We start from the raw sequence: 24,840 nt of genomic DNA on the forward strand, positions 1-24,840 counted from the left end.
GAAAATGCACACAGTAAAACATCTACAGAAGGACCCTCAAAGACCAAACACTATCAACCTTTATCTAAGCAATTCTAAGGTCTTTATGGTGTTTGTTAAATACACCAACAGGGAAATGGTGTCATTACAGTCAGTAATGGATTACAAGAATATAAGAAGAGGACGTATTTATTGTTACAGTTCATAAGAAGCCATGCTTTGGCCCGCTCACCCTTAAACACAACAGACATGACCTTAAAACCCTCCCTTCATAACCTCATCCTGAGTGTACAGACACACACATCCTCCCTCTCACCTTAGCGTCAGATGTTTATCTCTGTGCATGGATACTTGGATGTAGCTCTAAGAGCTGTTTAGTTTCAATGACACAGTTGATATAAAAGCTGACATCTGTGTTATATAAGAGGAGACACCTTTTGGGCATTTCATCATCCATTTGTAATTGCTATGGATTAACTTTGAGGGTTAAGTTTACAGGCTGAATGTATTTACTTTGGGGGTAAGACTGAGTCATCTTAATTCCTCTAGTCATTACCAAAGAAGGAGAGGAGTGAGGCCAATGCAGAAGAAGGACAAAAGTGTGTCAACTTAACAAGTCAGACCCTCTTTTGTAAACCGTGGAAATGTTCAAATAGTGTAAGGATGATAAATATAATAAATGGAGAAGCCTGCCTCTAGCACAGACAGACCACTGTTAAGTCTCCGTGCTCGTTGATGCAGAAAAGTTATGACTTAATGTTTTTCATGATCCCGTTTTGCTTCGAGCGCAGGGCCAATGAGAGCTCCACTAAGAGATCTTGTAAATTCCTGGTTGAGGTCATTGTTTATGAGAACTAACAGAGGTTTGGCTCATGTCCTGAAGTTTTCTGTTTTTTTTTCCTCCGCTGCCTCTTTCTTTTAAAGCTGCGTTGCCTCCGCAGATTGTACCTCTCGGCTAAAGCCACCGGACACGCTGCTGGTGTGGAGTGAAAGACGCTCATCTGTTCGCTTTGGAAAGGTGAGTCCAGAAACCCACGGCTGCGTTTCACTCAAGAAGCAACAGGCAGCTGCTCACTTCACTTCAGGGGATGTTAAACATGCAGATAGGGGAAGTTTATCACCAGGTGGTTATTTGGTTCATTTAGGTACAGTTATGTCAAATGCGTAATTGCTGCTTTTATCTCATCGGGTGGAGATTTCCGACTTAATTGGAGTCAGTTACATCCTCAGTAACGGACGAAGGGTCCTGACTGGAAAAGTGCCACACATATATTTAAATCCACTTGACAAGTTAACTTTTGAGCTCTTTATTTTAGGTATAAACCTTTTATCTGTGTCAGCGAGTCCTATTCTCAGCGGTTTCCTTTGAAAGTGAAAAACGATGTTGTTAATAACCAAAGGTAGCGAAAAGTTTTGAGGCATTTTCTTTTGATGCAAATGTATACTTATACTTCACTACATTTCAGAGGGGAATGTTTCTCTTTTTACTCTTTTAACAGCTTTACTTAAAACAAAACTATGAATAAAATATGATGCACTGTAACAACCAAAAGTATTTAAAGCAGGTAAAAATAGCATCTAAAGCCATGAAGCTTCAACATTAAAGTACTGCTTACATGATAGTGCATCACTAATAATGGTCCAATAATGTAGATTAGATAGAGGTTTTGAATGTTTAACATTTACATGTAATTAAGTATTAGTAGTAGTTAATTAAAGGCTCTGAACTTCCATCTCTTCTCCCTCATACATAGCCTACTGTAATGTATGATTTATATATGATAATAATGTACTCTAGCACAAACAGGTACTAGTAGAAGCATCAGATCTACTGACCTTGTGGATGAAATTGAGTGTTGTGATATTGTTATTGTACTGCTGTATAATGAACAGCAGTGCCCAAAGGCACCATTTGTATCTTTAAACTGTTGAAACATACATCAGCTTACCGTCTCCTCCCTTCCTGGTTTGGGCGGCTGCCAAACCAAATGCATGATGTCATTAATGAGACCTGGAGATTACGGTCCTTTCTCTGGCACACTGGACCTCCTTGTGGCTTAAGTATGACTTCACTATCCTTCAAAAGCCATAAAAACTTTGAACTTCAATGAGCAATAAATTAACCCACTTTCGACTGCTCTTTCTCCAGGGCTTGCTATTTTCCCAGCAATTTAAAAATCACTTTTAAGACTGCCAGATGTAGAAATCTTTTCATTTGAAATGTTTGATGTAAAATCAGCACAAAATCAGTGTACAAATCCAACAGCGCATGTATAAATGATTCATTCATATTTAGTGTATATTTAGTGTCAGTGTTCTCTGGAGCTGTAGTATGTCAGTGCATGTGAGGTCCCCTCTCCATCAGGCCAGCAGAGGGACATTTGCCACACGAAGGCGACTGGGAGCTTTGGTGCCTGCAGTTGATTCAGGCAGAGACATGCTTTTGTTGAAAGGACAGTTTATTGTGTCTTTTATTCTTGCAAATGGAGCAGAGAGACAGAGAGAAAGAGAGAGGGTGTGTCTGAGCGTAGATGACCGAGTTGATGGAACACTTTGCTCACACCGGCCCGGTGCAATACTCCTAAATAGGCAATGCTGCTTGTTTGTCTGTGTGGGCTGAGCGAGCTGAGTGGATGCAATATTCTCTCTTGTGGATGTCGAACTGCTCGTCTTGCACTGCTTTTCATCTCCCTTTTCCTCTCTCTTCAGCTCAGAGAAAAGCCTCAGCTGAATTGCACATGATTAGCCTACTTTATACATGAAAGAGGAAGAAAGGGAGATAGAAAAGAGCAGAGAGTAAGATCCAGAAGGAGCCAGTGTGTTTATGATTTCATGCAGTGGTGAAAGAAGAAATTAGATCCTTTACGTAACGAAAAGTACCAATAACACAGTTCAAGTTTACTATGTTACTGTAGACCTGCATTCATAGTTAATAGTATAGTTAATAGATAATGGCAGAAAATGTTACTTTAAGTATCAAAAGTAAAAGTCCTCTTTTTGCAAACTGGTCCAGAGTAGTTTATAATTGTAGCCTATTATTATTGATTTATTAAAAAGTCATATACTATGACATAATATAATATGTCATTAACCATGTCGTAAAAGTCATAGTATTATATCTCATAAAATTGTCATAAGAAATGTCCTTAAAAGTAGTATATAATAGTAAAAAAAGGTTATAGTATAGTATGTCATAAAAAAGTAATATGTAGTAAAAAGGTGATAATAAATTATATTATGGTATTAAAAAGTCATAACAAAGTTAAAAAGAAGTCATTAAGAAGTCATAAAAAGTCATAATATAACATGTCATAACAAAAGTCATAGTATAACATGTCATAACAAAAGTCATAGTCCAAATCCATAGTCATCATATGTTTTGTGTAGACAATTATTCTGCAAAGTATCTAGTAAATATAGCTGTTAGATCACTGAAATAGAGAACAAAATTACAATATTTCCCTTTGAAATAGAAGTATAAAGTATAGCCAACATTAAAATACTACCCTTAAATTAAGTTGATTGCAGAACTTGAGTGAATTTGCTAAGTTGCTTTGAACTACTGATGTCTGTCAGTGGGAGGATAAAAAACCTGTCTTTCTGTGTTTTGACCATTTACAAGCTGAAGCTAAAAAGTGTAAGAGTGATGCAAACAACCTCAGATGTTACCGAAACTAACATGCACTGTGCATTAAGAATTTATGTTTTGTGACGTTTGATGTGTATCTTTACTCACATATTGAAGCTATAGTGAAGCACACGAGTACTTCTTCCCTGAACAATATTGCTCCTCACATCAACAAAAGGGACTGACCTTTTCTGTGTTCAGAGGCTCGAGTCATGTGAGACTAAAAAGAGCTGAAGTGTTTGCTGGCATACAGTGAAAGCTTTATCTGAAAGTGGTTGTATGCCTGCGTGTGTGTGTGTGTGTGTGTGTGTGTGTGTGTGTGTGTGTGTGTGTGTGTGTGTGTGTGTGTGTGTGTGTGTGTGCGTGTTTGTGTGTGTGTTTTTGTTTTTGTTAGCAACACTCAGAATCATATCTGTTGGACCGGAGTGTTCTGTTTTGATAGAGCTCCACTCTTGGCCTTTTGTCCACACATATTTGACCTCAATGTGTCTGGGTTTTGCAGCCACACCCTGCTTTCTTCTGTCACTCACTGACCTTATGTCCGTGTGTAATACAGCGCTGTTTGTGAAAAACAAGAGCATGTGTCTGTCCTGTCTGTGTGTGTGTGTGTGTGTGTGTGTGTGTGTGTGTGTGTGTGTGTGTGTGTGTGTGTGTATGCACGGTGAGTCACTGTGCCCCTGACATAGATAGTGTGGCTCAGTCTGTCACTGCTCTGTCTGCCCTCTAACCAGATTTGGAGGATGACTGAGACACATGGATGTCCAGGAGCGAAAGGTCATTTTGAGAGATTAGCTCTCAGACACATATACAATACTTTCGTTGCCGTTGGTAACAGTGGGGAGAGTGTGGGCGCGTGTTCCCAACACACTGAGCAATTTGTTGCTATTTGTTCAGGAAGTACAGGCCAGATTTCCTGTTTCTCTGTGCCAGCAAACCACAAATCTAACACTTGGAGAGGTGATGGGCTTGCAGACAAGAGGCAACACCTTCCAAAGAACTCTATCATGACATGCTTTGCATCTGATTGTATGTGAGAGAGCACATACAGTCTGTTTCCATTAGTGGAAAAATAACTAGGATTATTATTTGGAAAGAATATATTTATAGTTGTTTATTGTTCCAGATCAGCAATTATTTCTGCTCTATTAAAAGCAGGGCTTTGTAGGTGGCAGGTGGGGAAGTGGGCACTGCAATCCAGTCGTATTGTCCATCAGGACAGAAGTTACAGGGTGGAGTTAACACCGTCACCAGATGAGACTGAGAATATGCAGCAGACTGTGTGAAACCAGATGGACTTTATATTAACAATGTCCGAAACTCAAAACAGGAAGTAAATGGATAAACAAACATGTCCTGTACCTCCTTAAAGCTCATTTAACAACTTGTTTTTAAACAAAAGTTAGTTACAATAGAAAGTCTGACAAGCATGTAATACATATTCTTAAGTGAAAATGTGGCTTTTTTCCAACATTGCACTTTTGGTGTTATTTTAAAAGTAAAGGCAGGAAATGTGTTTTTTCAGATTAAGAAAATGGCAATTGAATGCAGCATGAAAGAGCTTGACCAAGACAGACCATGACAGCTGTGCTACAATAATAGTAATAATAATAATAATAATAATATTAATAAGCTTTATTTGTATAGCACCTTTCATACAAGAATTGCAGCCCAAAGTGCTTCACAGCAAAAACATAACACATAACAACATAGTACAAGATTAGACAGAATAAGAGCATTTACAGTACAATAATCACAGTGTAGATGTAAATGAGTCTGAAGTACCATTATAGAAATAGCAGAATTAAAATAGTCTAAAATAGCAGATACAATAGATAAAATAACATTGGCAAACCATTCTTGTAAATGTTTTAAACTATCAGGGCCATATTTTGAAAACATGAGATCAACAATGGGCCCCTGTGGCCCTTCAACTGGTTTACTCCCTTTGCTACCCATTCCTGGTAGTCTTTGTCAAACTCTTTATTGACTCTTGTATTTACGTTTACAGCGTCAACCTCTTTATTGACCTTTTAACGTATAAAACATAGACGTCTCCGTGAGTCCAGATTCTTTTGGCAAAATCTTGGTTAAAAGTCTAAAGTAATTAAAAGGCTAAAGTAATTGTGCAATGACAAATTGCCCAACTTTGATGGTTAATATTCATGTTATTTATACTGCCAATTTGGTATAGTAATATGTGTCACCTCACGTTCCCTCCTCTCCCAAATGACATAGTCTACTTGCCATTCGAGCACGGACTATTGTGTGCATAAAGTATAATATAAGAGTATTGTCATAAAGCCATCTTTTAAGACAGTGTGATGTATGGTTAACCATTTTTATGACTGTTGCATGTTATATATATTGTTGTGATTTTAATGTTGTTGTGCGCTATCATGGCGATGAACTCTTGTTGTGTATAAATATTTACATGCTTCCTTTAACTTTTCCACGAACTGTCATAACAAAGACACACAGACGCGTTGCTAATTGACACACCTGAACCCATCTAAAATCAGCGATCTCATTCACCAGTTGCCGACTCCACTCTCCTATAAATACGCCAGATTACCTGCTGAACCAGACCTGGAAGGATGTAGACTCTTACAAGATGTAGACCTTACAGGATGTTTCCTTCGCCGCGCACTGATCCTCCTCAGCTCCTCCTCGTCTGGTGAACCAGACCTTGAAGGATGTTTCCCAAGACAGTTGCTGCCTTGCCTCCCCGCAGATCGGACCGGATCAGATCCCTTTTGCTCCTCGCCGCGCACTGATCCTCCTCAGCTCCTCCTCGTCTGGTGAACCAGCCCTTACAGGATGTTTCCCTCGCCACGCACTGATCCTCCTCAGCTCCTCCTCGTCTGGTAAACCAGACCTTGGAGGATGTTTCCCAGGACAGTTGCTGCCTTGCCTCCCCGTAGATTGGACCGGATCGGATCCCTTTTGCTCCTCGCCGCACACTGACGGGAGGATGTTTCCCAGGACAGTTGCTGCCATGCCTCCCTGCAGATCGGACTGGATCGGATCCCTCTTGCTCCACGCAGTCCCGCTGGAGCACACCCTTTCCCTGACGCAAGGGAAAACGCGGAGCGGTTGTGCTATATCAACTGGACTGGACTTTTGCTATTTTTAAACCATTTGCCTAAACTATTGCCTGACACATTGAACATTATTTTAATTATTTATTAACGAGGTGTTTTAAAGTAATGTTGCAATAAAAGTAAATAATTTTATACGTTTCTTGGTGTCATTCTCGCTGTGTTGGTGTGGCCGGGAATCCGAACTTGTTAGGCTACTCTAGTCTGTTACAGTATCTTTCGTAGTGTACTGAAAGCGTTGGTTGTGGTAAACCTGAGATATATATATATATATATATATATATATATATATATATATATATATATATATATATATTACTGTGCACACAATGTTTTCACCATGCACATTCAAAAACGTTCAACCTGCCTTTGTTTAGACAATGCTAATGCTACTGCTAATTGTGTTTCCATTGGTTCCTGTAGCACTTTGCTAAATGGAATGACAATGAATTGTTAACAACAGAATGATGACAGTTTAAATGCTTTGAGCTCTTTGTTCTGCCTTATGCACTGTTTATTTATCGGATGAATGCTGTTGCCCAGTAATATTTATTGGTACAATGTAGACACAATATTTTTCCTGGTTATCCTCCTCATCATTTTTGTGCTTACCATCACTACAAACATTATTCCATTTGAGTATTTTGCCCCACCTCTGACTGTCAAAATCCACACATAAGTGAAGGAGTCAGAGAGAAATGTGTCATGACGAGACTGAGAGACAAAGTGTCTGGTCAGGGATTAAAACATTCGAAACAAGAACAATCTAAATGTTAACAGGAGTGTAAAGAAACAACAGATGTCCTGATGTAACAGAGCGAATCGACTACTGAAGTCCTTGTACGCCGGGAGTCTTGGCGCCGACCTGCTCATTAATTAGTCTTTGTGGGTTTAATTGGGTGACAGATTATAAAAAGGACAAACACAATGCTGTGCTCCATGGTAATGGACCAAATATAACGTAATCACAACCAGATGCCCTTTATACAGCCAAGCACACAAACACACACAAGATGACTGCATTGATTTGTTTTGAGTCTGACATATGAAGAAGTTTATTTAATCGAGTTAAGAGATACGTTTTTAAAAGGAAAGTATTGTGTCTCCCAACTGAGGTCTGAGTCTTACTAATTTGTCTGAGGTCTCTTGATGCTTGCAGTCTCCTCTCATTCCCATTACGATCCAATATTTTTGTATTTAAGCTCGTCTGACTCTAAAGGCCCAAACCAATCAGAGTGAAGTGCCATCTGTGGAGCATCTGCTCCATTGCAGAATAGATGATGCTGGTCGTGATGGCTTTCATTATGATATTTGGTTGTAAGTAATAGAAATGGTAATATTAAAGAGTATTTAAAGTAGTTATAATCCGTATATAATCAGATAATTATTACCCAGTTAGATAGATAGATACTTTATTTATCCCGAGGGAAATTCAGGCATCCAGTAGCTTAAAACATTTACACAATTAAACAATTACCCATCTTGCAGATTTTGAAGGACCCCAGCCTTCTCAGGAAGTACATACGACTCTGCCCTTTCTTATGAAGAGTGTCCATGTTTGCAGTCCAGTCCAGCTTATCGTCCAGCTGCAGGCCCAGATATTTGTAGGACCTGACCACCTCTACGTTGACCCCCTCGATGGACACAGGTTGCAGGTGTGGCCTAATCCTTCGGAAATCCACCACCATCTCCTTGGTCTTGGAGGTGTTCAGCTGCAGATGGTTCGACTTGGCCCACCTCACAAAGTCCTCCACCAGGCTCCTGTACTCCCCCTCTTGTCCATTCCTGACACAGCCAACGATCACAGTGTCATCTGAGTATTTCTGCATGTGGCAGAGCTCAGAGTTGTGCTGGAAGTCAGAGGTGTAGATGGTGAACAAGACAGGGGAGAGTACCGTCCCCTGTGGCGCTCCAGTGCTGCTGACCACAGTGTCGGACGTGCAAGCCTTTCAGCCTGACATACTGTGGTCTCTCTGTGAGGTAGTCCTGTGATCCATCTCACCAGATGTGAGTCCACCCTCATCTCTGTTAGCTTATCTCTCAGGAGTAGGGGCTGGATGGTGTTAAAGGCGCTAGAGAAATCAAAGATCATAATTCTCACCGCGCCACTCCCCTTGTCCAGATGAGAGTAAGCCCTGTATAACAGAGGATGGAGTCATCCACGCCCACCTTCGCCTGGTATGCGAACTGCAGAGGATCTTGATAGTTCCCCGCAGGGAACTTTTTTAGCTTCTTTCAGCTCGTTGTTTTGGTATTCCAGCCCACAACTTTACAGTGTTGGTTCACTCTTACACTGCAAATCTCCAAAGACTAACTGTACACTGCCTGCTCAGCACCAAGCAGCAGACGGACCACGTTAGAGACGAGCTGGTGAACATAGCGGAGCATTTAGCAGCTAAAGAGGCAGATATTCCCCTCCAGAGCTGGAGGGAGAGGGAATATTGGACTTACACCCTTCAGATGACCAGAAACACAACTTTAAATGAATGCTTACTTTGCTTTGTATCTGCTGGATGCGTACATTTGCTATCAAGTTGTTTACTAGTTGCACTTGTTTATGCTGCCCAAGTGGCAAAATAGTTCATTACATGCATTAAAAGAAAAATGCCTCTGCAGTGGCTGGTTTGCATTCTTATTATTAGTATATAATATTGACTTAGGAATCTTTAAACTTACGGCTTAAAACGTGTTAATTATAATAACATATAGCTGTTGTCAGTCTGAAAAGTAATTCACATTCTTTCACTGTGAGAGAATTCATTTTTGAGAGCGAGAGGAGAGGATTCATGAAGTCTTTCTGCTTTTCCATCAGGAATGCACTTGGTGTTTCCTGCAGCTTTAAAACAAATATTCTCTTTTGGAATAAGAATCACAAAAAGATAACAGAGAGAAAAATTCATCACTCACAGTAATAGTTTTTTTCTCCCATTCTCAAATATTCTGCTCTGGCTCACTTTACAGTTAAGTTTTGAGCATAGCACATTATCATACTGTATGTATACAGTATATATACACTGTGTATACAGATATAAGAGGATATATTTATATAACACAACGCTTTGTGTCTCCTCAGCTCAGTCAATATCAACTCACTCCTGCTGTGAGTCATCCCTTGAAGTTATGTTAGGTGATCCAGCATGTCATCTGTACATGTCCTGAAAACTTTTTATGTCGCGGCAGTGGGAGTATCTGTTATCCCTCATGGCTATCATTCAAAACCTGTTTTGTTTTTTTCCTTCTGATGTTACAGCAGTGGATTCCAATCTCTATCACCTAATCTATCTCCTCATACTGTCTCTCATCCGCCCTATTCTCTAATGCATAACCTAAAAAGGAGTGAGGGTTTATGGTTAGGGTTGGATTTGAATTTGATCTCAAGGGTGTGTTCGGGTCACAGAGGGGTATATACAGCCCCCCATAACTTAACGAGGCCATGTTCTCTGGGTTTGACCCTCTGTGGATGATACCGTCTACTCCTGTATTTACTTTTTTCTTCTCCTGCTTTTTTCCCTCCTGACTGGAATCATGACTTTCAGACACTCAGGTAAAATAGAAGAAAAAAAAAAGGCTGGTGCCAACACTTGATATATTATTGAATGTTTTATCTGTAAACTGGTGCGGGTCTGCTATTGGCATGTTTCCATTCAATCTGAATCTGTACAATTTTAACTTTGCATTTTAAATGTATTTACCTCGAGAAGCAGGAGAATTTGTTTTTAACACATTTAAATAATTATGTGTTTTATTATTGTCCCTATACAATTTAACAATACAATATAATCTAGGCTCAACGGTCCACTTAGCTGCTCCAATTTTCAAAACTAAAATCCCAAACTTGCCCATCTCTTATTGGGGAGAACTGTTGAAGTTCTTCTCCACTTAGAACAAAACCAAATGATGCTGTTTTTTTAGATCCAGTTCATTATAATGAACATCTCTTCTTCAGGGAGTATTTAATCGTAGAGGGCTCACAAGTTTATTAATCCCTTTTTTATCACGGGGGGGATGATTTGAAGTCAAATGAACTGAGCAGTTGTAGTTTTATGATGTCGTCATCTTGTGGAAGAAATCTGTGATCTTATATTTAAAGTTCTCTTCCGTTTTTCATTTCTTGCTGCATGTGGGAGAATAGGCTGTTCCAGGGTTTGCATTGTCCTCTATTCTTTTTTTATTTTGCTGCAACCGAGTGATCTATTTCCTTCTCCATAACAGCACGATAGCAATATGTGATTATGTTCAAAATGACCTGATTTAGCAGGAGTCCCCGCTTTCAAGGGAGAACAAAAAGTTTCCATAATATAACTTTTGATTTGGCTGCTACACTCTCCGGGTCACCCTGCCTTTGATCATCTCTCGCCGCTCTGACTCACCTCTCAAACTGGTCTCACATTGACCTTTCCTGCTCCCCAAAGGGACCACAGTGGTACACTCCAATCCCCTCCCCAGCTGAGCATCAGTACATACCATGCCTGTTTGGCAGAGGGGCAGCTGTCACACTGTTTGTAACAAAAGATTACTGGACGTGTCTCAAATGGCGCCACAATAGCCGCATAGTCCCAGTAGCCATCACTCCACATCCCTCTCCATTTGTCCCCTCTGGAAGGTCAATGTGCTTTAAATAGAGAGTCCATGTCTAAAATAGATCTCTGGGCTGGCTGGGCTCAGTAATGAGACCCGAGCATTGTGTGTGTGATTTGACAGTGTTGGACTGGATGAGTTTTTCCTGCCTTAGTTCTATAAAATGTCACATGGAGCTGAGTGTAGGCGGAGTGAGGGCTCAGTCCTCAGTCCAGTCTTTATCCGTGGAGCACAGCTGCAGATAGAAACTCTTCTCCTATCTATCCATCCACACACGCCAGTAGCACATACCACACTCCGGGAGGCTCATCTCGTTCGCACGGCTGTTTACCACATCCCACTGAAATAGCTGCAGTCCCCTTTCATAAATATTTCCCTTGTTCCTATGGTTACTAGGACAAAAAATGTCATTCCTCCCATTGTTTCCTCCATTTGTGCTTACCGGATTTATATGATATATAAATCTTGTTCACACACCGCTCAGCTGCTCTCCCTGATAAAGCATTCACACACACTCCACCTCACACACAGTTGTTCCAGAAAAACACTCAGTCTGCTCCCTGTGGACTCCGCCTGTGATGGGAATGCAGGAATGTTGATAAATGAAGAAACAACTTGGTGTTTACACTGAAATGACCTGGCAAAAAAAGCAGGAAACAAAAGAGAGTGGGTCGGGGTAGATTGGGGGTAAAGGGAATGGCCAGACGATCTAAAAATACGACCTAAGCTTTCCAGTGAGAGCTTGATAAAAACGTCTGCAGGCTGGAAAGCAAACAGCCATCTGTGGGCTAACATCACTCGCGCTTCTCTCATCAGTCTGGTATGCTGCTGTTAGAGCTGCATCTCCCTGTGTCTTACTAATGAAAACACCTAAAAATTCACTTTGTCCAATTCCTGCATAGATTTGTTTTTTACATTTAGACGTCAGATTCAGTTACTGCTCATCATTTCTCCCGTCATTAAATTACATTTTTGGTCCCTCATTTCTTTTGTTCTTTTTTTTATGAGCTGTAAAGCACTTTTAATCAACTATATGGTGTTGAACTGTAAGTGCGTTATAAATAAACATATTCATTTTCTCATGAGGATGATAGAAAAGGCAACACTGTCCCCATCTGGTGACTTCCAGTCCTGTAGGGAGGACAGAAGCTGAGTAAGTCTGACGGTCTCTTGTGTTTTTCCGCAGGTCACAAGAGTTATCTCACCTCCACCATGACTGATCGCTTCGACTGCTACTACTGCAGGGACAAACTGCACGGGAAGAAATATGTGAAGAAGGACGAGAAGCACGTGTGCACCAAGTGCTTCGATAAGCTCTGCGCCAACACCTGTGCAGAGTGCAGACGCCCCATTGGTGCAGACTCCAAGGTGAAAACACATGTGAAAGAGAAAGAATGAGTCAAGTAAAGACAATAAAACAAAATGAACACAGACGTCACTCTGTTCTGCTTGGGCAAATGATGTGTTTATTATTTAAAATATCATTAACAAAAATGTAAAAATACAATATATGTATATTTAATAACGAGATCGCGGGTACAAGCGGCCGAAATGGGTTTTCTCAGACGGGTGGCGCCTCCCTTAGAGATAGGGTGAGAAGCTCAGCCATCCGTGAGAGACTCGGAGTAGAGCCGCTGCTCCTTTACGTTGAAATCAGGTGGCATCTAGTAAGGATGCCACCTGGGCGCCTCCCTGGGGAGGTGTTCCAGGCACGTCCAGCTGGGAGGAGACCCCGGGGAAGACCCAGGACTCGGTGGAGAGATTATATCTCCTCACTGGCCTGGGAACACCTCGGGATCCCCCAGTCGGAGCTGGAGGATGTGGCCCGGAGAAGGGAAGTTTGGGGTTCCTTACTGGAGCTGCTGCCCCCGCGACCCGACTCCGGATAAGCGGTAGACGATGGATAGACAATATATTTAACATAATATATTGAAGATATTTACTTATCCACATACAGTACTTGAAGTTTAATGTTAATGTTTGTTTATCCTGTTTTATATGATATTTATTCAATCATTAATTTATACCCAAACTGTATTTGTACAATATGCCAACACGTGACACTCATCAGTCTTTTTAATTATCACTTTTTAAATGTCACTTTTTAAATGTCACTTTTTTATTATTAATTCTTGTGAAAATACCCATTAATGCATAATGTCTGGTGATAGCAGGTACACCAAATGTACCACATTGATACAAATGTGCTCATCGTCACTTTTCTTAAGCACATCCTTTCGGACTTTTCACAAGGTTACCTTTGCTTCAATGCATTTTTCAGATAATGGATTTATACAGATTTCAAGGACAACATTAGAGAAAATACTTATACGCATGCTTTGTGTGTCAGAGAGAATAACGGTGGAGATTATACATTAAAAAAAACATTTGAAACTCTTGAGACTTTGATCAAAGAAAATGTGAAGTGGATCATTGATTTGATATACACATGTAATTTCCCTACATGTCAACATGTCCTCAGTGAAAAAGGCCTCGACACATAACAAGGGATGATGTATCTATGTGCATCTGTTCAGAGAGCTCCCAAGCTGTCTGCTTGTCTGTCATCCGGTGGTGGAGTCTGCTTCCAAAATACTCTCACCACTCAGTCACAGGCAGTTGAATGTGTGAAAAACATGTGTCATTACTACTAATGAGGCTTAAATACTTTCTAAAGCATTTCCATCATCTAAGTCTCCTGACTCCTTCATGGCTCACCACGTTCCAGTTCAACGCCTGCCACATGGGCTTGTTCTGTATTCTGGCCCGAGCTTCAGGATACATGTTGGTTAAACAAACTCCACGTTAATGAGGTCTGCATGAGGACAGTAGTGATGGGAACCTTTGCTCATCGTAAGCCTCCTCTCTGTGTTTCAGGAGCTGCACCATAAGAACCGCCACTGGCATGAGGATTGTTTCCGCTGTGCCAAGTGCTACAAGCCGCTGGCCAGCGAGCCGTTCAACGCCCGGGATGATGGCAAGATAATGTGCGGCAAGTGTGGCTCCCGGGAGGATGGCAACCGGTGCCAGGCCTGCTACAAGGTGGTCATGCCAGGTGGGTTCACTATTCTAATGATTCTTTTAAAAACCTATTTTAACCATTGATTTCTTGCTATGAGAGATGTGGTTCAGATATAGGTTCAATTTGGAGAAATGTGTACAAATATCATGCAAAACAACTAGAATATTTATATGTGTGGGAAAGGTGCAACCATAAAAACATGGATATTTCTGGTGGTACGAGCGGATGAAAAAACGTCTAACACTGCGTTTTATGTTTTGTGTTTTAGGCTCCCAGAACGTGGAGTACAAGAACAAGGTGTGGCACGAGGAATGCTTCACCTGCTTTGAATGCAAGCAGCCGATCCGCACACAGAGCTTCCTGACCAAGGGTGATGACATCTACTGCGCTCCCTGCCATGACAGGAAGTTTGCCAAGAAGTGCTTCCACTGCAAGCAGGTATACAAACACTGCTTGTGTATCACCTACACAGTATAGTGTCAAGTCTATACAACATAATATCAGCAGAATGAACGATATGTTCCCCTGTCCCTCTAAGCCCATCTCCTCTGGAGGGATCAGCTACCAGGACCAGCCCTGGCACTCCGAGTGTTTTGTGTGCCACACCTGCCGTAAAACTCTGGCGGGGGCTCGCTTCACTTCCCACGAGAACAATGTTTACTGCGTGGACTGCTTCAAGACTGATGTGGCCAAGAAGTGCCACGGATGCAAGAACCCAATCACAGGTCAGGGCAGCACGAACAGATGTTATTGTTAGTATGAATCTACACAGAACGCATGGTAGGATCAATGGAAAATCATTTTGTAGTTTCCTTCCTGCACAATTATAATGGCCTCTGAAAGATTACAATCCACTGACGGACTCAATAGACCATGATGCAATTTGGCCATAAGACATATTTTGGAGGATGAGCAGTAGGTCAAATAACATGTTATTTTATGAGTTTGTATTTTTTTTTATAATTTCCTAATAATCTCCAAGAAGCCTTCTTAAAAGATTTATATTATGTAATGTGTACTAATCACATGTAAAATAGAGACAACTCATTTTATTTGTAAGAGTTTTGTACAAATGTAACCTTTCTCTTTCGGCATGCATACAATTCAACATTTTAAATAATAAATTACTAATACATTTATTTTTACTTGGATTTAAATTGAGCTTTTCTATTTTTTCTTGAATTAGTACCAAATAACATAGTTTCTAGAAAACGGGGGTGTTAGACATCTTAAATAAAGCAATTGGATTTCTTCCCCTCGCTCCCTTGAACTCTTTTCATACTCTAATAGATCATCTGAACTGAATTAAAAGTGTATTTGAAACCCAATTTAACCTTAAACCTTCATTTATCTTTCTTCCAGCCATCATACTTATCATTCTGAATTGTTCAAATACCAGTAAAGTGCAGCAATCACAGCATCGCAGGAGTGTCCACACACTGGAACTCAAACTTCCTTACCAATAACACCTTAGAAATTCATTTCTGATTTAAGAACTCACTTTTGTCAGTATTTAAGATCAATCCGTGTGTGAAGCATGGTTACCCGTCTTGCACTGCTGACTGACAGATGTCCTTCGCTCTCCGTCTCCGCAGGGTTCGGCCATGGCACCAACGTGGTGAACTACGAGGGATTCTCCTGGCACGAGTATTGCTTCAACTGCAAGAAGTGCTGCCTCTCGCTGGCCAACAAGCGCTTCGTCATCAATGGGGATCACATCCACTGCCCTGACTGTGCTAAGAAGGTGTGAGCTGCACAATCAGCTGTGCAGAGGAGCGCTGTTTAAAGGGGAATTGCACCAAAACTGACATTTAGATAATGGCAAAAGAACATGCTTTTCTTGGTGATGGGAAACGACAGAAATGTTATTCTGTTTAGTCAATTTTGGTGAAACTTCTTCTTTATGATGTTGAGACTATAGAGGTTATTTCAACTAAATATGCACTAGCTTGAATCATTTATCTACATATACATTATTTCAACCTGTTTCAGTGTTGGATACTAACATGGCAAAAATAATTTCTTTTGTGGGATTGTGATGTGCACTATTAGTCTAATCCAGGATTCTGTGCCGCTTTACGAGACAAAAGCTTTTTCAGTGCCTTACTGGAACCTTTCAGACAGAATAATATGCTTTCTTACATGCATAATGCTGCTCATACATACCGGCTTTGATTAATAACTCACATTTATGTTCGGACGGATGATCAGTATTTTGGAAAATGTTTAGCGACGTTAAAACGACGTCTTTGAGATTGATGCTGAAACATAAAACTGCTCGTGTATTCAAGACTTTGAGTGACGTTACATGTAAAACAAGAATAAAAAGGAGGAAGTGATGTGAAGTCTCTTATTTCTCTACGGCAAGATATAAAAAAAAAAAAAAAAACATGGCAAAGGAATATTTTTGCAAGACTTTATTTGTTTTAAACAGTTTGTATCATCTCAGTACACTTTAGATATATTTACAGTACAAATCTTACTTGTGGACAGGGCGTTGTTAGGTTTATAAATCTTCCAGAGAAATATTCATATTCACAAAGTCGCCCTAAGTTGGGTAGACTGATTGTCGAGGCCGAGGTAAGGACAAGCTTTCTTAGTTAACTGTGATACAATAAAAATACTAAATCTCAATCTAAGGCACGGTTCTATCCTATAGTTATAGACAACGTTGAGGACTAAGAGCCGTCAGCTCTGTGCTCGAGCCCTCAAAGATGCAGCAGGACCTGGAATAGATACAGTATCTGTTCAAGCAGCAGCTACAACAGCCCTCCAACAGATGCTACTCATGAGTGGAAAGGTTTGGGGGCGCGAGGGAGGCTGGGGTTTAAGTGTAGGCAAGTGGGTTTTACGAACGAGACTTCTAAAACATCTGGGAACAAAATGACTTTAATCTTTTCTTCTCTCCTACGAGTCTGCACAGTAAAGCTACTGCTCAGTAACCATTCTCTAAACATAGCGAGTAATTTGTGACGAGTGCAAAGAGTCTCATGTTTTCTATATGAATAATGGATGAAAGCCAAAAAAGCAGGCAGCTCTTGAGATGCACGGTAAATAATGAAGGACGGTTTATGGAATTTGTTACATTCTTTGAGATATTTATCGAAGCTAACATCTAAAGCTCCTAGTCTTTATGTACAAAGAGATTTTAGTTAAGTCAGCAGAGAACAAGGCAAAAATAAAAGGTCCTCCAAACCTCGTGCTTGGACTGTTCAAGCATAGGGAATTTCAAGATTTCAATACAGAAGAGACAGAAAACAAGTCTGACCCATGTCATCTTCTGCCTCCTACTACAAAGATAAGACCTGAGCTGATATGCCTATACTATAACTATCCTACATCATCCTTTGAAATAATATAAAACATGTTTTGATGACGTTAAAAGCATCATAAAGAGGCACAGCCTCGACTCTGATCATGGGTCAGACTGGTTGCTGAGGGCTGTAACGACTGGCCGTCAAAATGTCAATTTATTTAGTCTCTTTGAGGCGATATTCAGAATCAGGGCTTTGGGATTTGGGGCTGAAAGAGCTAAAACGTACACAAATACACACATGCCATATTTTAAGAAACATATAGTGGGTCCCCACTTGGCTTTTTCCAGAGCTCATGTGGAAGAGGGCTTTATGTAAATTATTCCAGGCTGCCCTAACCTGACAGCCCCGTCACAGGGCACGAGTCGAGCAGAAACCTAACGTATAGCACAGACACACAGACTTCAGTTATCCACATCCTGACGCCACTTCATCCTAAACATGGCTTCATATGCCTAATACTGATTATATACACACACACACACACACACACACAACACAATAACACTTAAATATATGTAGAAATGTATTTTCATATATAAACAAAAAACAGCCAAATTTTATATTATAAAAAATAATTGAAATGCATTTTGTCTGATGTAGCAGCTGGTGTTTGGGGAATTTTTCAAAGACGCTCAATAAATGGGAAATAAATGTAATGGATGAATGAGCTGCACAGACACGAGGATGGATGGAAAATTGTATATAGATGTGTTGGTAAAGCTCAAGTTAAAACCAGATAATTAAAAATCTGTCGTTTCAGCCGAACATTCAAGTTCAATTCAGTAACAAACACACACCGCCTTAAGAAGCTCAGAAGCAGCCATGAAATGACACTAAAAGACTTCACCTGTTAAGATGGTGTGTTGCCGTTATGGTTATTCAAGCAGTTGTGTGGTGCAGATGCAGTCTGTTGAGATGAGACTAGAACAGGATGCAACTCAAGATTCTGATAATTACAATGATGTTGTTAGTAAACATAAATTCTATATACATATGTAAAAATTAACAAACCCCTAACGAGCCCTAAATGAACAAACTGCAGAAGCATCACTGAACATGTGATTTCACTTTAGTGCTGTGAATGAATCAACACTATTCAGCTTCAAATGTAACAGTTGGGAGTTGTGCTCTGGGCGCCCTCTAGTGGCCAAAGAAGGAAACACGTGGGGTAAGAAGCAGGGAGACTGAGGGGCGGAGCTCTAAGTATGAATACAGAAGTGACTTTCAAGTGTAAGCACATGACGGACTAAACTGTGCGGGTATGAGCTTCAGCACAAGCAATTTAGTATATTCACACTTAAAAGATGGGGGGAAAATAGTAAGGCCATATTGCTGGATCCTGCAAAAAGCAGCCGGTCAAGTAAATTTAGATGAATCACATGTGAAACCTGGGATGCAATCCCCACCGAACCCCCCGACACAGAACAGAACGCATCAACGTTTCTTCCTTTAAGTCACGATATTCAATTCACGCAGCAGAATATGCATGTGTCCTGGAATATTCTCGAAACAAGAGAAAAAACTAAAAAGACTAAACATATAACATTAATTACAATAACAAAGAAGCCAAAATTAATAAATTACAACAAATGCACCCCTGACAAAGACAAAACTCTTTAAAAAAAACATCATCAAATTTGGACACAACATAGAAAAAAAAAAAAAATCTGGAGAACTAAACACAAGAGGAAGAGGAAAGAGACCTGAAGCGAGCATGTCGAAGGAATATGTGGAATTTCCCTGAAGCGTATGTTTATTTTTTTAATATATATATATATATCATTTTTGTATATTTGTTTCCTCATAATGTGGGGTGTAAATGTAGCACTTGGGGTGGTCTTTCCGCTTCTCCTTGTGCTCCTCCTTCTGGAAGAGGAGGAGGAGAAAGAGGAGGAAGCTGTTTGGAACTTCTTCTTTTTTTTTTTTTAAGGAGCTCAGCTGGACAGGAACTTTACGAGTGCAACAGTAAGAGGCTTCTCAGCGATGGCTGCAGCGTCAAATATCTACAGAGACACAAGAGGGAAGGGTTAAGGTCCATCTTAAAGAACATTTTGTCAAAGAAAGCAAAACACTCCCAACAGGTGTCAGTGACTCCTCACCTGACAGGGCTTCTATGGGTTGACTAGAGGAATGCAGGGTGTTGACGGGGGTTCCCTTGTCCTCGAAGGCTACCCTGGTCCCGTCTGAGCTCCCGTCACAGTTGATCAAGACCTGGTTACAGTCCTCTGCCTTGATGAGGGGCCGAGTCTTGGAGTGGACGTTGAGGTCAATGAGTTCCTCAAAGCTCCACTGATTGGATTTACCGTTGAGACTTGAGACCAGCCCCACCTTGGCGGAGTCCTGTTCATTCAGGAACTCCGAGCCCTCGACGAGGCGGCCCTTAGGGACTGGACTGGGGAGGGCAGGGGAGAAAGAGGAAAGTGGTTAGGGAAGTGATTCGGAGGGTGAAAGACAGATTTATAACAGTACGTCCTTTCACACAGAGAGAGAGATGGAGAAGTGAGTGCATGATGGCAGAACGAAATCCTGTCTAATAAAAGACAAGGCCGGAGTGTCACAATGTTGTGACTGCGTGTGCGCTCATGCCCGCCCCCGCCCCGCCCCGCCCCTGGAATTAATGGATTAAGAAGCTCTTCACTTAAGTAAGTAACACCAGAGATTGTCCGACTAATGAGAATTTGTTCAGACAAGAGCACACCGACCAACCGAGCGGAAGGTGTCGGCCCTAGTGTATACTTTAAATTCCACAAGAAGGCAAAAGCCAACGACGTGTTAGTCCATCTCAGCTCCGAGCCCAATCTTTCCTCCTAAAGAAGAAATGATGGAACCAACGAATGTGGAAATGATTTCACACTCAATTACAACCAATCAATGCACTGTCGACACCATTCTTCACAAGTTCAAACACCACTCTGAGCAGTTTCATCATCTTTGCTCTCGTCATACCTCCCCGCCTGAGTCTCGTCAGTGCTTATGCCGTTGTTGTTCTCCTTGTCGTCCGTCTCTGGTTTCCCGTTAACGCTGCCCAGGGGACCCTCTCGTTTTGCCATCGGCTCGCCGGAGGACAGATCACACTCATCCATGCCGACGTCATCCGTCTGGCCTGAGATGTCAACGGAGGAATCGGGTCACGTTGCGAATTATGTAAACTTACACAGCCAATAACGAGCCATTTATGTAAAGTGGGGAAGACACACCTTCATCCTCAAGTGACAAAATACAACATTTAAAAAAGGCAGTGACTCATAAATCTTCATGCCCTCTGTCATCCTGGACCTCAGTGTGAAAGCTAGTGGGTGAGAACACTCACTCTGGGTTTCATAGTTTATCTGGTCCTGGTCGTCGTCCTCATCTTCCTCGTCTTCATCCTCCTGTTTATCGTCATCTCCATCTCCATCTCCTGCTTCTCCCTACGCAGGAGACACAAACGACTCGTAAACATACTCTCGGTGTGCAGTGTTCTCTCTGTCGGCTGAATGAACGCGAGCTCACCTTCAAGTCACTTTGCTCCCCCTTCCTTGTTCTTTTCATTATCTCTTCAATTCTCTGAAATGAAAAGAAAGAGCGTACATCTTTTGAAATATCGCATAACAGGTGTGCGGGTAAGAAAGGCTAAGATGTAGTGAGCAAAGACGGATGATTTAATCTTCCATAGCTCCGACCTAACAGACACGACTATTGTTAACACAACACACACAAGGAACAGTGCTGAGTGAATGTGTGGCGTCGTCGCAGTCTGGCTCTCGTCAGCGAGGCGCGCATGTTGTTCTTCTTCTCTATGTTTGTTGGCATACCACCACCTACTGTATCGAGGTGTGTAGATGCTGCTGTTTTATGTAACTGACTTATTATGTCAAGCCTATTCTTGATGATGAATAAATAAATAAAAGATTATTTTTGTTACCTTCTTCCTCTCCATTCGTTCTTGCTGGTTCTGCTGCATGATGCGGTCTCTCTCCACGCGGACTCTCTCGGCCTCCTCCAGGGCTTTGGCCTCAGCCTCCTCGCGCTCTTTCTGCAGCTCGGCCTGTTTCACTGCCTCCTCTTCTGCCATTCTCACCCGGTCCACCTCTGCTAAGCGAGCATCTTCCTCGTCTTTAATTTTCCTCTCCACTGCAAGCTTCTTATCCTCCTCCACGCGTATCAGTCGAGCCTCTTCCGCTAAACGCATCTCTTCTTCCTTTCTCAGCCTGGTTTGGTAAAGAAACGGCAGCAAATGGATTGAAAAGCATATTTATTTTGGAAAGAAAGGTAGAAAAATGTAGTATAATTATCCACAGTATAGTTACTTTTAGCCTAGACATCTTATTAGCTATAAATAATGCTGACCAACAGAACAATTCAAACAATCTTACTTCTCCTCTTCCTCCCTCTGTACCCTGAGCAGCTCCTCTTTCTCTTTCTGCTCTCGCATCAATCTGCGGTTCTCCGCCAGGATCTTGGCTGCCTCGGCGGCCGAGTTGGTGCCTGTCGAGCCTTTAGAGTCTGACAGGCGGGAAGACAAAATACAGAAGTATACGTTAAGCACTTTATGTCACCCGTTTCTCAATGTAGTGCTGACCTGAGGCCTCCACAGGACGCAGTGATCGGAGGATGACTGATGACAGAGTGGAGAGAAAACCAGACTGGTGGAGGAGGTCAGCCGTGACAAAGAAAGACAGGAGCATAACAGAAAGAAAGCCGCCTGATACCGAGCTGTGTGACTTTCACATGATCGTCTTAGCTCTTTGAAAGACTGAGGGAAATACAGAGTACATACAGTACACAGGGTTGAGCAATATGCTACACACCATGAGATGAGATAAATGTATCGTCAGAGACTTTTGCTATTCCATTTTTATCAAAGCATTTATCCCTTTAATACCTCTGAGTGTATTAGTCTATGGTAGGCAACTTTATGCATAATAATAGCACAATTGTCAGGACTGAGGTCTGAGACAAAGACAGAAAGACTGAAGTGCCGCAGCTCATGATGTGTGCGTGTGTGTGCGTGTTTGAGATAGAGAGACAGAGGAAGAGAAGGTGGATAATGCATGCAATGATTCTGTAAATAATTAATAACCTATTTTAGAAAGCTGATTTCTTACTTTTTGACTCAACCGACCTGACCTGAGGGTCACTAGTAGGCGATGATCAGGATTGTTACATGAGGATAATCACATGTTTTATCAGACTGTTCTATCAATGTCAGGTATTTCATTTAGTTGATGTATCAAAAACAGGTTATTTCATCCGTCAAAAGTGATTTGATGATATCAAATAACATACGTGTTATGCATTTACATTCCTCGACATAAATGTGCATCCGTAAACTGTGAACCCTACAACAATCTACCTGTCTAACGCACAGCGGACAACCATCTTTGCCCGGTTGCATGTAGTATTACACCATTACTAAGCTCTTTATCTTGCAGAGCACACTTCTCTCCAGGAGGTGGCAGCAGCAGCAACAGCCCCAGATCAGTAACAGGATGTGACTCCAGCTGGAACTTAATAGGTCTCGTGCTCCACTGAGATTTAGTGCAAACTGAGCTGCTGCCACGTCAGTTTGAAGCACACAAACACCGACAAACACACAATTCTGAATACAGTTCTATCTATTAAATCTCTATTGTCTTCAACACAAAGTGACTGCTCCTTGACGCAGTACTAAGCCATGATCACAGAGGATGTATTTGTTTTCTGCTCAAAGTCAAAGGTGGTGCTGTTAAGCAAAGCTGATAAGATAGAGAGAGAGAGATCAATTATGCTGCTTCACTTGCAAGAGGCTAAGATAGCTAACATTAGGGATTAAAAAACTAAATTAAAGCAATATCCTCATGTCTTTTCTGTAGCTTTGTTTTACCAAAGGAGCTCTTTTGTTTTCTAAAAAGGTAACAATTTATTAATACAATTATTTTATTTACAGAACCCTTCCACTGCAATTTCTTTTCGATCCGAAAGCTCCTGCGGTTGCATTTCCTCTTTTTATTTGCTTTTGCACTCCCTTCAGTATGAATAATACACGGTAGAGATGCACTGATTGATTGATTTATACAGAACTATTTAAGAATCAGTATCTATTTACAAGAATTTAAAAGTGTATGTATTATATTAACTGCTACTCCCTGCGGCGACCGGCATCCTCCTCCCCACCTACACACAAGAGGAGAGGGTGGGGTCTCGCTGTAGGCAGAAGAGCCGGTCACTACGATCACTCTGAGCAGCATCCATGGGAATGAATTACAATAATAGTCTGATTAAGTCAGGTGTTCCAAATGTTTTTATGTCTTATTCACTCACACCGACGAAATGATGTGTATGTGTGTGTGTGTGTGGTAAGACCATCAGACGGCACTTGTGTACATTTGGAAATATGAGACTGGTCGCGTCTGATAGATCAGTGCATCTCTAATATAAAGTTATCTGAAACAAGACGTCAACAAATAAATGACTTTGGTCTTTTTTAAGAGTGTACGTAGGTTTGGACCTGCTTGGCTAAGAACTTCAGTAATAGCGTTAAGATGAAAAGATGTCTCGCTGGGTCACTTCCTAAAGTTGACAGCATGTCTCGATGCACCAGTGCAAACATCCTGGTTGCCAGAATAAATATCAGGCTTGGCAAATATTGGTACTGACTAATTATAGTACGTCAGCTGACCATGGTTGTCAAGTATGGAGCTGTTTTACATGTTAAGTACTAATATGAAAAACCTTCTACAGCGATATGCATTTTTATAAAGCACAATGAAATCTCTACATTGTGGATTCTTATTCACTGAGACTTGCTCACCATCTTTCTCTTTGGTCTTGCTGGAATCGGAGGACTGTGGAGACGCAGTCTGGACAGGACACAGATCCTTGGACTTGGAGTCCCTCTTTCGCAGGGTGGGGGGCCCTGTTGGAGTGAGAGCTGGTTTCTGGATAGGTGGCGGTTTGGCTGACGCAGGCTGGGGGGATGGGGGACGTTGTTTCATTGCACCAGGTGAGGGTGGGCGTGTCCTGGAACTTTGCCTGGAAGAATAAAGTGAGTTGTTTTATAACAAAGTCAAAATGAAAGGCTGCATCCTTAAATCACTAAAGCTTTGAAGAGGACTTGTAGTCTTACTTGGAAGCTGGGGAGGGGGTCCTCTTTGGGGCTGGGTTGGGGGCTGGGGATGGTGAACGGTTGCGTCCCAGGGTAGTAGATGGGGAGACGGGACGTTGCCCTCCAGGCGATGTTAACTGCTTGTCTTTCTG

The 24,840-nt window shown here is 41.4% G+C and overlaps 2 protein-coding genes across 11 annotated transcripts in view; one reads left to right on the top strand and one right to left on the bottom strand.

Annotated features, from left to right (window-relative positions):
- Nucleotides 1–826: 826 nt before the first annotated feature.
- On the top strand, nucleotides 827–16,637 carry fhl1a (four and a half LIM domains 1a). Its single transcript, XM_029441166.1, has 6 exons — nucleotides 827–997; nucleotides 12,470–12,651; nucleotides 14,161–14,338; nucleotides 14,574–14,743; nucleotides 14,844–15,030; nucleotides 15,901–16,637. Exons 2-6 carry the CDS (start codon nucleotides 12,496–12,498, stop codon nucleotides 16,053–16,055), a joined length of 846 nt encoding a protein of 281 aa, XP_029297026.1. The 5' UTR covers nucleotides 827–997; nucleotides 12,470–12,495; the 3' UTR covers nucleotides 16,056–16,637.
- Nucleotides 16,638–16,707: 70 nt separating this feature from the next.
- The window catches only part of map7d3 (MAP7 domain containing 3), a 28,397-nt gene continuing 20,264 nt past the window's right edge, over nucleotides 16,708–24,840 (bottom strand). For all 10 annotated transcript variants that reach the window (XM_029441177.1, XM_029441174.1, XM_029441170.1 and 7 more), the window contains 9 exons: nucleotides 24,710–24,837; nucleotides 24,395–24,615; nucleotides 21,978–22,107; nucleotides 21,527–21,812; nucleotides 21,115–21,168; nucleotides 20,933–21,032; nucleotides 20,569–20,725; nucleotides 19,722–20,014; nucleotides 16,708–19,625 (listed from right to left, as the gene is read on the bottom strand). In XM_029441177.1, the coding sequence (XP_029297037.1) occupies nucleotides 19,618–19,625; nucleotides 19,722–20,014; nucleotides 20,569–20,725; nucleotides 20,933–21,032; nucleotides 21,115–21,168; nucleotides 21,527–21,812; nucleotides 21,978–22,107; nucleotides 24,395–24,615; nucleotides 24,710–24,837 (1,377 nt within the window). In that variant the 3' untranslated portion in view covers nucleotides 16,708–19,617. The remainder of the gene's footprint in view (nucleotides 19,626–19,721; nucleotides 20,015–20,568; nucleotides 20,726–20,932; nucleotides 21,033–21,114; nucleotides 21,169–21,526; nucleotides 21,813–21,977; nucleotides 22,108–24,394; nucleotides 24,616–24,709; nucleotides 24,838–24,840) is intronic.

This window comes from Cottoperca gobio, chromosome 10 (assembly GCF_900634415.1).
Source record: "Cottoperca gobio chromosome 10, fCotGob3.1, whole genome shotgun sequence".
In the NCBI taxonomy this organism is placed as follows: domain Eukaryota; kingdom Metazoa; phylum Chordata; class Actinopteri; order Perciformes; family Bovichtidae; genus Cottoperca; species Cottoperca gobio.

Excerpts from the sequence above, each read along its gene's own strand:
- fhl1a (XM_029441166.1), top strand. The coding sequence starts at position 12,496 with ATGACTGATCGCTTCGACTGCTACTACTGCAGGGACAAACTGCACGGG. Across the intron at positions 14,339-14,573 it reads CTACAAGGTGGTCATGCCAG|GCTCCCAGAACGTGGAGTAC; the intron begins GTGGGTTCACTA and ends TTTGTGTTTTAG. Across the intron at positions 14,744-14,843 it reads AGTGCTTCCACTGCAAGCAG|CCCATCTCCTCTGGAGGGAT; the intron begins GTATACAAACAC and ends TGTCCCTCTAAG.